Source organism: Vanellus vanellus (genome assembly GCF_965231255.1).
Source record: "Vanellus vanellus genome assembly, chromosome: 2".
Lineage (NCBI taxonomy): Eukaryota > Metazoa > Chordata > Aves > Charadriiformes > Charadriidae > Vanellus > Vanellus vanellus.
In genome coordinates, this window is record NC_138906.1 from 138400643 (window position 1) to 138415881 (window position 15239).

The following is a 15239-nucleotide window of genomic DNA, read 5'->3' on the forward strand; positions in this document are numbered from 1 at the left end:
ACATATTTACAGGCCAAGAAACAGAAGAGTAACTTTTTAAATTATGGAATATATGACATTACACAACAGCTACAACACCATACTTCATCTGGAAGACTCTATAGTTCTCCCTCACTGACATCTTTTGTTATCTGTTTTACTGTGCCTGGCTGGGATGGGATCAAAGCAGGAGGTATGGGGCTGGGGTTTAGATTTGTGATACGTGAACGGTGTTTGCACAGCACCAAGGCCTTTTCTGTTTCTTACTCTGCCCCCTCAGTGACCAGGTTAGGGATGCCAAAGTGGCTGGGGGGGCGACACAACCAGGCAGATGATGTGAACCGGTGAGAGAGAGATTCATAGAACCATAGAATGGTTTGGGTTGGAAGGGACCTTAAAGATCATCGAGTTCCAACCCCCCTGCCATAGGCAGGGACACTTCCTGCTAGACCAGGTTGCTCACAGCCCCATCCAGCCTGGCCTTGAACACCTACAGGAACAGGGTAACTACATCTCTGGGTAACCTGTTCCAGTGCCTCACCACCCTCAGAGTGAAAAATTTCTTCCTAATAGCTAATCTAAATGTCCATTTTTCCAGTTTGAAGCCATTCCCTCTCATCCTATCACTACATACCACTGTAAAAAGCCCCTCTCCAGCTTTCTTGGGGGGGAGGAGGAGGATGTGTTTAGGGAAGTTCACCATCTTTTCCTCAGGTACCGGGTGGGCATCGCTCTCCCTGTGGGAGGTGGAGATTCCCCCAGCATCGCTTGTTCAGTCTTCCTTCTTTCTTCTCCTGCTATTTCCACTTATTAAACCCTTTTGTACCTGGACCTGGGACATTTTTGTGCTTTCCCTCTTTTCTTCCCCCATCCCACGGGCTGTGGGGGAAGAAACCAGTGACAGTGTGCTGTGGAGGTGGTGTGTCACCCCCACGGCGCCTGTGCCGCCAGGCCGGGCCTCGCGCCTTAGGCCCCACAGAGGGAAGCGCCCCGCCCCGCCCCGCCCCGCCCCGCCCGGGCACGTGCGGCCCCGCGCACGCGCCCCGCCCGCCCGGCGACTAACGGTACCGCCGCGCTCTGCGCGCCCGTCGGGTGCCTCAGCCGCGCCGTTGGCCCCGCTCGCCCATCAGGATCCGTGGGCCCCCCCTCTCCCTTGCCGGGTGGCGGCGGCGGCGGGGGACGGGGGACGGCGGGGCGGGCGGGCGGCGCAGGGGCGCGTCACGCGCCCCTGCGCCGCCCGCCCGCCCCGCCGTCCCCCGTCCCCCCCGCCCGCCCCCCGCTCGCGCTCCCCCTCCCCTGCGGTGGCTCTCCCGGTGCATTGTGGGAGCAGTCCGTTGTTCATTTGCCATTCGACCTGATCCGGGGCCTGTTGGGACGGAAGCGCCGCCGTGCCGGATCCATTGTGGGGGGGAAGCCCAGCGGCGGTGATCTAGGCCGGAGCCGGGGCGGCGGGCGGGGGGGGGAAACAAGCGGCCGGACTTCGTTTCTCTCGGCCGCCGCCCCCGCCCTTCCCGCACGGCAGCCGGCGCCTCCTTCCTTCCCGCGGGCAGAGCCCTCGGCCGGGCGGGGAGCGGCGGGCCAGGGGCGCGAGGCGGCGGCGGGCGGGGGGCGCGCGCGCGCCCGCCATGTTCGCGGAGATGAACCGGCGGACGCTGGCGTTCCGGGGAGGCGGCCTGATCGCCGCTGCCGCCGCGGCGGCGGCGGCCGGCGGCGGGACCGGCAGCGCGGCCGAGGCCTGGGACCGGCAGGACCCCGAGCCGCTGAACGGGCGCGGGGCGGACGAGGAAGTGGAGCTGGAGGGGCTGGAGGCCGAGGAGCTGGAGGCCGCCGCCGATGAGAAGGAGCTGCTGCTGCCTCAGGACGCCGTCTCCCCCCCCGCCGCCGGCCCCATGTTCGCCGAGAGAAACCGCCGGACATTGGCCTTTCGGGGCGGCGGGGGGCTCCTGGCCGCCCCCTCCGCCGCTAACAATGGCTGCGAGGCCTCGGCCTGGCCGCGGAAGCACTTCAATGGGCGGGGGGCGGACGAGGAGATGGAGCTGGAGGGCGCGGAGGGCCTGGAGCCGGAGGGCCTGCTGGAGGGGAAGGAGCTGGTCCAGGACGGGGGCTCCCTGAGTGACAGCAGCGACGACGAAGAGGACGGCGAAGGGGGCAGCCTGGGCGACGGCAGCGGCGCCGAGGGCGGCAGCTGCAGCAGCAGCAGGCGGTCTGGGGGCGACGGAGGGGACGAGGCGGAGGGCAGCAGCGTGGGTGCGGGGGAGGGGGAGAGCATCAAGCATTTCCCGCTAGCCAGGCCCAAGTCGCTGCTGCAGAAGCTGCACATCTCCTTCCAGGGCTCCTGGCTCAAGGAGTTCCCATGGCTCTACTACTGCCAGGAGACCGGCCTCATGTCCTGCGCCTGGTGTACCGCCGCCGCTGCCGCCGCCGCCCCCCCGGAGCTGATCATGGCCGGCGGGGCCCTGCCGGGGGGGCACGACGAGCTCTGCAAGGGCACCCGCAACTACAAGCGGGCCCTGCTCCTGCGGCACCACCTCTCCGCCGAGCATCGCCTCAACGAGCCCGTCAGCGCCGAGCAGGTAGGGAAGGCGGGCCGGGCTGGGTGGCGGGGAGGGGAGAGGGGGGACGGGACGGGACGTCCCCGGCTGTGGAGAGGGCGGCCGCCCCTTTCGCGTAGGGGGTGTTATGCCCACGTGTGTGAACTTCTTTAAATGGCTTCCTGTGTTTGTTGTCGCCCGGCGGGCTGGGCATGCCGTGCTGCTCGCGCATGTCGCCTCTGGAGCGGGGGGACGAGTCCGCTTTGCGATTTTGGGGTGACTCTGCCGCTGGACCCGGGCAGGCAGAGTGCTGTCAGCGCTGCCGGTGTGCAGCCCCGGGGGCCGGGAGGGGAGGGAGGGTTTGCACCAACTATTGCTGTATCTGGTTAGCGCTACGCGTTCGGAGGTAGCGAATGCCGTTTTCATTAGTTTATCTGTTTATCTCGCGAAGATAAACCGGCAATGTGGGATAAAGTTGCGTACGAATACCAGTGTTGCAGCACTGATTTAAAAGCACTCGTTACAACTTCCTCCTGCGGTACTGGGGAGGGGAGGGGAGGGTAGTGTCCGGCTAACGACTGCGTGTGAAACCGGGACTTGCCAGCGTGAAATTACCATTACTCTGCCGTTCTTAACGGTACGATCCCTGTGCATTAATCTCACAACTGTATAGTCGAGACCTTCTCGCCTAAATCTTTTTCCCAATTGTGTTGCTTTAGATTGAGTTAGTGAGCAAGAAGTCTGCAATTGCTTGGTGTATGTTTGAGATAAACGTGTGGTTTCCTGAAAGCCATGTTAATATGCCAGCTCTCCTCCAGTGCTTTAGGACTAGCGAAACTCTTCGTGTTCCCCGCTGAACTTAAAGTTATTGTGTTTCTTGGCTGCTCTTACGAATAAGGCAGGGCTAACTCCAGAACATATGTGGATGAAAAGCTCCTAAAGAGTACTCGTGTTGAATCACCAGCCTTCTGCAGCCTGTCCTCCTAAGGATGTCTGCGCTGCAAAAGTTCACTCGGATCGCCTAGCTGGCACTAAACTTGCCAGCGGGCACAAGATAATGTGCTTCAGGTTAGGCTAGTACGTGAGCTGTTAGGCTGAACTTGAGTTATTAGTCAGAATTAAGCCCCGATCACTCAATTTTCCCTTATTTAGAGCTCAGTTTTAATTAAAACGTCCTCTTTGGTTGTATAGATGTATCTGGAGTCCGAATTGTAGTGCAAAAGTTAAATTGAGATTATTGCTTGAGCACTTTAAGGAGCTCAGGGTACCTTGGACAAGAGCTGCTATTCTAATGTTTGGGTAGGATATCAGGACAATAGGTAAAATGTTAGGTGAACGTAGGTTTTCATAGAGCTAGTTGGAAAAGTTATGCAAGTTTTAAGTGAAACTACTGCAGGACTACAAGGAGAACCTTAATGGTGCATACATATCAGTTATCTGAAATACTGGGTTTTTTTTGAGTTACAAATGCAATGTTTGCTTCCAAGATGAGTAATACTATCTTTTCAGTAAGTGTATTTCTAAGGCAGCTGTTGTTACAGACGTTTCATGGCAGTAGGTCATCTTATCAGTTTCCTCCAATCTGGGGTTTGCTATTCGCTCTGCAGTACTCTAGCCAAACTTGTTTTAAATAACTTGTTTCTAATTTTGAAACTTTCATTCTTAAATTTCTTTTTCCTCTTTGTATCTTTGAAAATATGCTTTCTGTTTAGTGTTATTGCATTATATTGCTTACCATCTTGTTGCCTAGTTTCTAACTTTGAGTTGTGAAGATTACCCTGCACAGGTATGTCCTGTCACTCTGTACCGTGTCAGTAGATGTTGCTAATTCATGCCACACTTTGAAGTTTCTCTTACTCCCATTAAGCTACACGTAAATAAAACGTATTCCGAGCAATTTTTCCTACTAAACTTACTATTTTTTTCTTCCTGTCTTCTTACGCCAGACTGGGGATAGGACTTAAATACCAAGAGGGGGAAGGGGGGACAGAACATTGGCTTGCATGTCACAGTAGCTTAAAAGTTAGTGTAAGTATTTATTTGAAGATTAACCTTCCTTTGTCATGGGAATCTTTATAAAAGTGAGCATCTGCTTTTATACCACAGATAGTTTAAGAAAAAATATTTGTAGTAACTGTAATAATAAATGAAACGGTAGGATAGATGAGATGTGTTAGTGGTTCTTTTGTGCTGTATTGAAGATAAGGTTTGGACAAAGTAAGCTTCTATAAGGTAGTTGTACAGAGATTAGTGTTTTCAAATGAAAAACAGTGCTGCGTGCATCCCAGTGCAATTATATTTCAGTTAAAAACTTCTCACAAGGGAAGGAATTGCAGTTTTTCAAGAGTCAATGTAATTTTCTTTGTGGTGCACTTTCAGGTCACACTTGCTTTATCAAAAATCTGATTAAGAATCTGTTTTTTTTCCGCTTTTATGTTTATTTTCCATATCCTTTCACACTTTTAATAGCACTTGAATTTCTCTTGATACATATGTTTAAATTAATACCAAAACAATAGCCCCATTTTTTCCTTAATGCCATGATACCAGATACTTGGAACAAAAGTAGGTAATTTGTACCCTGACCATATTTCCAACATACATAATGAGGCAGCAAAGCCATTTAGATTTAATGAAACTTGGGAGAGATCTTTCAGCCTTTGTCTTAAAGACAACACACATGTATTCTTGACTTGACAAGCTTCAACTGCAGGGCATGTTTAACAGCTGCTAATAAACATATGGCATAGTGCCACTGTTCAAGTGCAAAAAGGAAACTGTAGGTGTTAAGACAGTAAAGCAGTGGAAATTTCTATAGGTCTGTTGGATATAACACTCATGAAGAAATGAGTGATGATTTCAGTTTATTTTTGGGATACGTTTAATTTGGAATGCCAAAATACATCACAAGTGGTTGCAGCTGCTGTAATTCAAGGGTATGGAGCTGTCAGTCGGTGCTTCTTTCTAAGACAAAAATCTTGACTTTTTTTTTTCTCTGTTCTCATTTTAAAAATAATCTATCTTCATACTAAAGCTTAAGGAAAGATTCAATCTTCTTGAAACTACCTTCGTTTTTTAAATAAACAGGCTATCGTGTTGCAAAAATCTTAAGAAATAGACATTTACTGGGAAATCACTGCAAAAGATTTTAATTCTGTGATGAATTTAGATCCATTAGATGCAGATTTATTGGCTGCTGGGGTTTCCTCCCCTCGAAGCAGCTTCTTAAAACATTTTCTCTCTGGACATAATTTGAAGCTGAGCTTTGGAAATACTGCCAGAAAAGCTTTCTCCAGCCTAACAGGCATGTTGGTTTAAAGCAGAAGCTCTCCAAAAGGAGGAAGGCCTTTGATGTGTTATTTTTTCCATGTGAATTGTAATTGTTTGCTTTATGTGAGCGGTGATGAATAGAAGTCGTGCTTCAGATGCAAGAGTTACATTATAGTGTTCTAAGTTTAACTTCTTGAATTACTCTTAGAAGAGCAAAAAAGTTGAGGAGGAATTCAGGCCTTCAGAGTAAGGACTATCATTTACTGTATTTTTATGTAGTGTTTTTACCAGACCTTGAACTACCCGATTGGATGTTAGAGGCACTTAATGGAACGGTTTTAAATTGCTGAGTTTTCTGTGAGTGATGCTACGGCATGCAAAACGGCAGCATAGCATCATGCATGCAGCTGATAGGTTCATAGAGATATTATTTTGAGATAATTTTCCTCTGTAGCTGCACTTGCTTATGAAGTTCCTGAGACCTCACTTTGTTAGAGAATCCATTTTTCAGTATTAGAATTAATTTGAGGGCATAGGGTCCTGCTGTAAAGAAAGGTGTGGTAGCGGGGAAGGGATTACAAAAATAACTACTTTTCATATACATGCAGCTGAGATGGAATCTATGGTTAGATTGGGTTATTTGGTTTGGTTTGTTTTTTGTTTGCCCCACCCCCCACCCCCACCCCCACCCCCCCCCCCCGCCCACCCCCCACCCCGCTCCCAGGAGGCAGAGTATGCTGATGGCACAGGAGGAGAAAGAAAAGCGAGTTTCTAGTAGCAGTTTTTGATCATCTGTTTCAGCTCTTATTAGCTTTTAGGCAAGTTTAATTAGTGAATTATACATATGGATAGTCATTTATCTTTGGCTGTATTCAGATGAGTCTAACTAATTGAAACTGAGCACAATATTAGTTTCCTTGAGCAGTGTCTGTTCTGTTAGGCTGCTTAATCTCCCTTACAGAGAGAAGCTTTTCAGATTTACAAGGCTGTAGATTCCACAAACAAAACTGAAATAGTCCTGATTTTTGTTCTAGACTTTTTTTTAATCTGTTTTGATTAAAGAATAAGGTGGTTTGGTGTTGAGAAACTTAGGTGATGGGAATATTTGGTCTGTATTCTGCAAATATAATTGACATCTAAGCAAATATCATTAGTTCGTGTTTCTTATCAGAAAATCAGTGCCCTTATGATGATGTGCCATGAGCACAACATAAGTAACAGAAGCTTCCTATTTAACTGTATAGAATACATCATATTGAACTGTATTGTACTTTTTCGGCTACAAAGAGTAGGTGTTTAAATTTCTCCAAGGGATATTAATTTTTTTTTCTCCGTTTTTCTCATAGTAAACACTAATTCTACTTGTCTTTCATTTCATTTACGGTGTGGCATTAGCGTTAGCTATTTCCATATCTGCAGTTAAACAGTTGCTTCCAATATTACAGTGAGTTTTAAAAATCTTTATGCACCCATTTCTGTGAAGCTGCGATACTGATCACTTTCCCCCAACACACACATTACACACATTGGACATTAGTTGCACAATGTCTCTTATTTTCACTCAGCCTTGTGGTCTTTTTGTAATGAAGGCTTCCATCTTGTGTTTCTATAGTACATTTGTCATTGATCTGCATCTCATTTTTACATGCTGGCTTGTCATTTTCTTGGGAAACAAAGAACTACATTGTAAATCTTGATTTTCTTTTTTTATCAGCTTGATTGGATACATACACACGCTCAGTTAAAATGTACCCGTATCTCCATTCTTTAATCAGACATTTGTAAGAAGAACCACTGCAGATTATTTTTAAATTTCATGTGGTGTTTAAGATGTTCTCAGAGAATGAAATTGTCAGCTATCATAGCATCTACCTAACATTTACTGTGTGAGATGCAAGTCACTGATGATTGACTTTGACTGGAGTGACAACACTTTCTAGGGTACAATAAATTTCATCTTAAATCTGATCCAAAGTCTGTGTAATTGGTGTTTTGAAACTACACAGTGATGTGTTGCTGGAGTGACAGGAAGCTAGTCCAGATCCAAAATCTGCTGAGAACTTAAAGAATGATAGACTTAGCAGTCACATGTTTGGGACATACTTTTTCACAGCTCTGATCTGAGGGAGTACTTAGGTATGTCAGAGAGTATGCAGAAAAAATTAAGCCAGGGTTGAACAAAGATCTGTTGCTTGTTTTCACATAAAAGCCTAATTGCTTTTATTTCTACCTCTTCTTTTCACTGAAGTGTTTTTCTGAGAAGGGTAGAGATTTAAAAGCAACTTGAATGTGACAGCAAACTGAAATTTCTCTGCAAGAGGTGCTGAAATGGTACAGTTTCTATTTTGGTTATGCTGAGCATTATTTGCTGTTTATAGATGTAAATACCATGTCAGAGGATGTAGTTACAGCCTCAGTTGTCATTCCAGTGATCCACACTGGGTTTATAACTTGAGGTGAGTATTGATTTAATGCACTAATTCCTGTGTGGTGGAAAGTAACTTTTTTTATATAGCTGATTTCTGCCCAAATTAAGCGTAGTACCTTTCTGCAACATGTATTTTAGCCCCTGTATAGATTATGGGCTCATGACAGCATTAACATTACTTTGCTAATGCTAATTTTGACCTGTAATGTTGAGGCAGTCTAGTTTTAACAATACCTCTAGCCCCCAAATCTGAGTTGTTTTAGAAAATGAGAGGAGAAAATAGTGATATAATTTGCAAAATCTGATCTCTCATCCTAAACTGTATTGGAACCAGCCGGTTTTGAACTGTCCTTATTTGCTAGGGAAGAAGAGAGAGTTGGCAGCACATGTCAATCAATTTAAGTATGGTCTCAAATAGGCCAGTCTGTGTTTTCTGCTTTCTCCTAGCTGCTGCTTTGTAGCAGCTCTGAATTATCATTGTCTAAACATCAGTTATAAGTTTTCTAAATGCTCTAAAATCCAGTTCAGATCCCTTGTTGCTTATCAGCCTCTTACTGTCTTTATCTTTAATAACAACTAATTTCTTGGTGTTGGATTGTCTGATACTTCTTTTTGCAAAATTTTCAACCCACTTTTGAGATCACATCTTAAAAAGGTTGTAGAGAGGCAAATAAGTACATATCATCTTTATAGTAAATATGTACCAGTTAAAGGTGTAGCTACCAGAGAGTTTCAGCGAAGCTTGATTCAATAAAGTCTTAGTTAAATAGCAGAATAGAAGTTTAAGTTTTGTTTGGTTGCCTGCAATATTCTGTCCACTTGTCATGTAATACAGCTATATAATCCTAAGCCTGCCACAATTAGGAAATTAAGAATAAATGTCTAATTTGTGGAACTGTATAAGAAATATAACTACTATTATAACTACTTCAGTAATATGTTTTCTTTAAAACACACAAGACTGTTAGATTGGGAGATAGAGACCTAATCTTTGTGTATTCATCTCGCAGCATGAGAAAATGTTGAATCAGTTATCAGGGTTCTACTTACCTGCTTAAGTGGAGATTTCTAGGGAAGAATGGGGGGTTGGATATGTGAGAACAATTTAGTTAAATCTCTGGAAAGAAAGACTCCCGAATCTTTAATGTAGGTGAGTTAAGAAAAACAAGTACTTCTCACTCAACCAAATCTTTCCTTACTTTTGGCCAAAATTTTGCTTCCTTTACCCTCAAGGCAATTCTTCTAGTCCTGTTTTTGTTTCAAATTTGGGGGCGGAGGGTGCAGAATAAGATTGTGATTCTTAGTTTTCAGAAATATTTTTTAATTATATGTTCCGGCTTGCCTTTATGACCAAGAATATAAATAAAAAAATATTTGAATAACATTATCTTCTTAAGTGTATTTTCATATCCTTATTACAGTTTTGGAGGACTCAGGAGAGCATTCATTAAGAGCTAATTGTGGTTGTGGGTTTTTTTTAATTGCAGGAGTCAGAGTTACCGTCAGAACTGAATAATGAAGGATACTGTGATTTTAACAGCAGGCCAAATGAGAACTCTTACTGCTATCAGCTCCTGCAAGAGCTCAACGAGCAGAGGAAGAAAGGCATTCTTTGTGATGTTAATATTGTGGTGAGCGGGAGGGTCTTCAGAGCTCACAAGAACATCCTGGTTGCAGGCAGCCGCTTCTTTAAGACTCTGTATTGCTTTACAAACAAAGAAAGCCGTAACCAAACCACTGTTACCTATTTAGACGTTGTTGCTGTTCAAGGTTTTTCTGTCATCTTGGACTTCTTATATTCTGGTAACCTCGTACTTACGAGCCAAAATGCCATTGAAGTGATGTCGGTGGCCAGCTACCTTCAGATGACGGAGGTTGTCCAGTCCTGCCGCAACTTCATTAAAGATGCCTTAAACATAAGTATAAAATCAGAAGCTCCAGAGACCGTTGTTGTGGATTACAACAGAAGATCTGTTAGTAGGGATGGTTTGTCTCCAAGGGATCAGAAAGTTGCCAGCTTCTGGGCAACACGAAACCTCACCAACTTGGCAAGTAGCATAAAAACTGAGAACGATGGTTACTCTATTGATGAGGGCCAAATGGAAAGCTACCAAATGAATGACTGCAGTTGGGTCCAGGACAGCTCACCTGAAATGGCTGAAAATGAATCTCAAGGTGAGGGAAAAGTTTTCGTATGGAATGACATGGGTGCACAGGGACAATCAGTTCAAGAACCTGGAAAAGCAAGAAGGAAAAACCAAACTGCAAAGAGATTTATTTATAATATACCACCTAATACTGAAGAGAACTCAGAAGATTGCTCGGTGTTGCAACCGTCAGTCCCATATCCAGAAGAAGATTTGTCATTTATTAAAGAAGAAGCAGGTAAATATTGCTTAATGTCAGTCATGTAATTTGAAAACTAAATTATTCAATAAAGTACATGACAATATAATGTCTATAAAGGTATGCTGGATAGGATCTTTTAGTAACGTCAGCACACCAGTCAGGTTACTAAATCAATAATCTGATTCTCCACCTTGGGGCACAGCGGTGTATCTTTGGCTAGAGAAAGGAATGACAGTGCTGTGCCATGCAGTATGTAACATGCTATTTGTATTTGATGCTTGTGTTGGGGATCGTTACCAGCTGGTAGAAACTAAAATTCTAACATTTACATTTAATCTATATGCCACTATATTAGGCAAAAAACATTTTGCCACTATGTTAGGCAAAAAATCAAGGAGTGGTAAATGGTGGCTAATGAGGTTTGCTGGTTGCACAGAGAGAAAGGGCCTTTATCATTTCCTTCCCTACACTAGCAAAAGACTTTTTTGGTAATCTCCCTCACCTGAGTGTCATCCAGAAACAGAAGTCAGCTTTCCACTGCTGTTTATTGTAGGGGTATCTGGGAAGCTACAAAATTACATAATCCTGGCTAGTATAATAGAAAATCTTAAAGCAGATTTGTGAAACAGATAGGAAAGAGATGCCACAATGACATATAGTAGAGGGAATATCTTTTTGCTGAATTATTCTTTAAATAAAACCCGAGATTGACTGAATTAATAGGATCTTTTTCCTTAAGGATCTGTGGTTAATGTAACTGATAGAATAAGATTAAATATCTGTTTGCTAAACAAATATGGTCACACAAAGAATTCTAAGCAGACTGTTCACAGTGTAATTGGGATTTGGGGCAATTTTATGAAGTTCAGGTTTTTATTTTGTAAGGTATTGTCATTGTACTCCATGAATAGTTGAAGTATATATTTGAAGTACTGCTATTTACCTGTATCAGTTTTAGATGAATTAATTGGGGTAATTTTTCAAAACTGCTTAGAAGTCAAATTAAAGGTGGATTTGAGACATAGCTGGAACAAAGTTCTTTAGATGTGTCTGTTTCTAAAGCATTTTAAAATGTATGTGCCCTTCAAACACCAAGGAACTGTAGATATGCTCTGCTTCCCAGGCTCAAGGGGTAGAATTAAGAGGGAAATAAAATAATAATTAAAAAAAAAATAAATCGGCATTCACAACTGTGGGTGTAGAATATTTCCAGTTATTTTTGTATTCCAGTGACAAAACGGAGATTTGAAAGCAGCTTGAGTTCTGGGAGGGTCTAGGAAGGTATATTTATTTTGCTGGAAGGAAGGATGGCCTTAGTTTCTTCCTGTACCCCCAGACTTGTTTGAAAACAAGGCTGAAAGGAATCCATTTGGTGGTGGCAGGGACAGGCCATTTCTCCTGGGGCCCTGAAACACCTCCGCCCGCAGTGTTGTGTTGTGGATGCCGGTCTGTGTGGCTGGCAGCCCCTGAGGTGCACGCAAGCCGCAGGTGGAGTGCAGTCTGGTAAAAAGCATGTGGTGACTTTGCGCTGGGCTGATCTCTGCCAGCGTGTGTGTGCATGAGCACCACACTGATGTGTGACAATATAGAGTGATGCAGGCTGGAGCTACGGATATGTACGTCTGTCACGTGAGCATGGGCAGTCAGTATGAGATGCATCCATATGGTTTGCAGGTAGGGTGGCACAATGGGAGCAGCTCTGGAGAAGCAGCAGTGATGAGGAGCTAATGCTCATTCTGTAAATGCTTCAGGGGGGTTGTTTAGTCTTCGTCTCTGAACTCAGTGGGTAGGTCTACTTCAGCTTTGCCGTTCAACTTGGGAGTGTGCACTTGTAAAGTGAATTTCCTCATCTTCTCTTCCTCTCTAAGCTCTCTTAGCCTGCACAGGGTTTTTTCCTGGCTGCAATGAAAATAGAAGCTGTGTTTCAGAAACATGCCTGTTGTGTGCCAACTGCTAACAGGCCTTGGGTCCACAGCACCAGGTTGGATCTAGCCTTAAGTAAAGCACCTTTAGATGTGTATAGTGGGGATGTTGAGTCCTCAGCACCCACACAACAAAGCTGCCTGTGCTGGGCTACAGTACTTGCGAATACATACTTAGTTGCAGCAGCATGAAAAAGAGCAGCAGGGGGTCTGGAGCAGTAACTGAGGATGTGTATACATATTAATTGCACAAAAATAAATTTCTGACAAGATTTAGCATGCAATTTTTATTTCTGATTTATATGGGATAGATATTCAATCTCTTTTACTGTTGGAAATACCACAGAGAATATGTCTACTCAATCATGTCCCCAGCAACAGAAATAAACACTTGTTTTCATTCTGCAGAATTTGAATATGTGCTGTGGATCTTTCATGAAGAAATAGTGGAGGGTATGGGCAGTGCAGTAATGATTAAACAAGTTTAGTCCTTGTTCATTTTTTTTGGACAGAAGCACCAAGGTTTCCAGTAACACATTTTGCTAAAGAATTAAATTACAAAATACATCCATGCAATATCTTGATGAAAAGAGCTGTACTAGAGGCTAGGGGCACACTGAATTTGTGCTGTGGTTCCTGCGAAAGTTCTGTGTTTGCAGGGGGCAGTGTATTTTACTGAACTATAAAATAGTGTCAACTAATGATCTCCTTGGTACTTTCAGAGCACAACGTAAGTGCTCCCAGGTAAATAATTACATTTTCTGTCAGTGTTAGAACTATTTTGGAAGCCGTATCTAATATATTTTTAAGATGACCTTTTCCTTTAAGAAGTTCTTACACGCATGCACATTGTTTGAAACAAGAAGAGATATTGGAAATAGGGCTTGATATTGCTTACTTTCACTCGTAGTTTGTGCTTCAGCGTTCAGTGTTCTTTCTCCTCTACTGCTGGCTAGCTTTTTCTTTCATCTGCAGGTAGATTCCACGTTTAAACACTCTTTCAATTGTTCCCTCTACACCCAAGAAAAGGTGCAAGAGGGAGGAGGAAGGGGGAGGAGTGGAGAATTGGAAGAATGACAAGAATGAGTTGTAGAGTAACCCGTGGGTTATACGGTAACTTTTTAGTTGTGGATTAAATTTCTTGTGGACATAAAAACCTACCAAAAATAATAGGCACTGGGAGAGTTAAAAATGCATAAGAAAAGGTCTTTTGGAATAGATAGATAGATAACACAATACTGTGAGAAGAAAAAGAAAGAATAGTAAAATTTTATGATGAAAGCTAAGGAGTGTGTTGTCCCTTTAGTTGCTAAAAGGGAAACAGTGAGCTTCTGCTATTACGCTTTGTGCTGATGGGGATAACCAACACCAGTTGCAGTTATGAGATGTCCGTTTACATGCAAAGTGACTTGTTGTGTCCTTGATTATGGTTTTGGGTTATCTGGTGGTCTTGTGACGGGAACAAAATACCCTAGATATGGTGGAAGGGAAGCCTATTTAAGAACACTGCTCGCACTACAAAAATTTACCCCAAAAGCCACTCCCTTAAGTTCTATAGTAAATGGACTTTCCAGTTGGGTACTGCCAGGTAAGTATTAGGTAATCAACAGTAAAAGATTTCTGAAGTATCTGCTACCCCTTTTGTAGCAGTAAAGCAAAAATGCTAAACTGTTCCTTGCTGAATGAGTTTTTCTACAGGTATCCATAAGGATATGTCAGCTCTTCTTTCCTCTCACCCTGCATTGCCAGTGAGTTTATATTTAACACCTTCCCTGTAAAAAAGTAGCACTTTGAGCTTCAAAAAAAGTCCATTAAGTTGAGATGGATTTTAAATCGCATATACTGTTTTACTTCATTTACCTAATTTTACTGAAGCTTTCAAGCATTCTCCAATTTTAGCTATATTAATTAAAATAGCTGTGTTTCTTCACACTGAGTGTTACCACCTATCTTAATATTTTCTCTTCTAGTTGATAATCTGATAAAAAATGTCTTTACTGTTTACAGTCGGGGTGCATCCTACAATTAACCATTTACCATGGTGAAAATAACAGTGCAATCAGTCAGCATCTGTCAGTTTTTCCAGTTCATAAAAGCTCAGTGATTCTAATTCATCATATTCTTAGTGCCTGTTCATAGGGGTTTTTTTTATACATTTTTATCACTTCTTGAAATGGTTTTCCATTTGGGCCTGTTCTTTTGAGTACGAATGTCCTATCCTCAGGCTTCAGAACACAACTGTGAAGTATTGCTTATGCTTTCCAGAGCTGACCGTGTGGATTCTTAAGGAGACTTGTATGTAATATCCCAATAGCTTGTGAAATTACCACTGGATTACTCGTTACCATGATTTTCAGGCTAGATAATGCTGTATCGTATATTGTGGTGGGGGTGGGGCTGAGGGAAAGGGTAACATGGACAGGATGAAAACAGACCTTTTGTGGAACAAGAGGGTTCCTGAATGACTTTGTAGGGAGTTCTTAAGGAATTTACTTCAGCTTGCTTTAGAAGCAACTACTTTTCAGAAGGATACAAGCAGCAGCTAAACCTACTTACAAAAAATGTAGTGCTGGTCACAATTTTCCTCATGGCATGAGGGAGCAACGTATCACAACTAGATCAGGATGTTAGAATAAAGAAAGGTAACTTTGTATTTCAAGAAATCAAAACTGATGGACTTATCTGGACGTGTATATATTTCTTGTAGGGATAAACCCCACTTGACTGTCTGAATAATAAATAAAATAAATAAAAAAAAAA

The 15239-nt window shown here is 43.6% G+C and overlaps 1 protein-coding gene across 1 annotated transcript in view; it reads left to right on the forward strand.

Moving 5' to 3' along the window:
* Positions 1-1604: 1604 nt before the first annotated feature.
* ZBTB10 (zinc finger and BTB domain containing 10) overlaps positions 1605-15239 on the forward strand; it is a gene marked incomplete at its 5' end in the record, with an annotated part of 28999 nt that continues 15364 nt past the window's right edge. The window contains 2 exons of the mRNA XM_082499461.1: positions 1605-2552; positions 9696-10593. Coding sequence (XP_082355587.1) covers positions 1605-2552; positions 9696-10593 — 1846 coding nt within the window. The remainder of the gene's footprint in view (positions 2553-9695; positions 10594-15239) is intronic.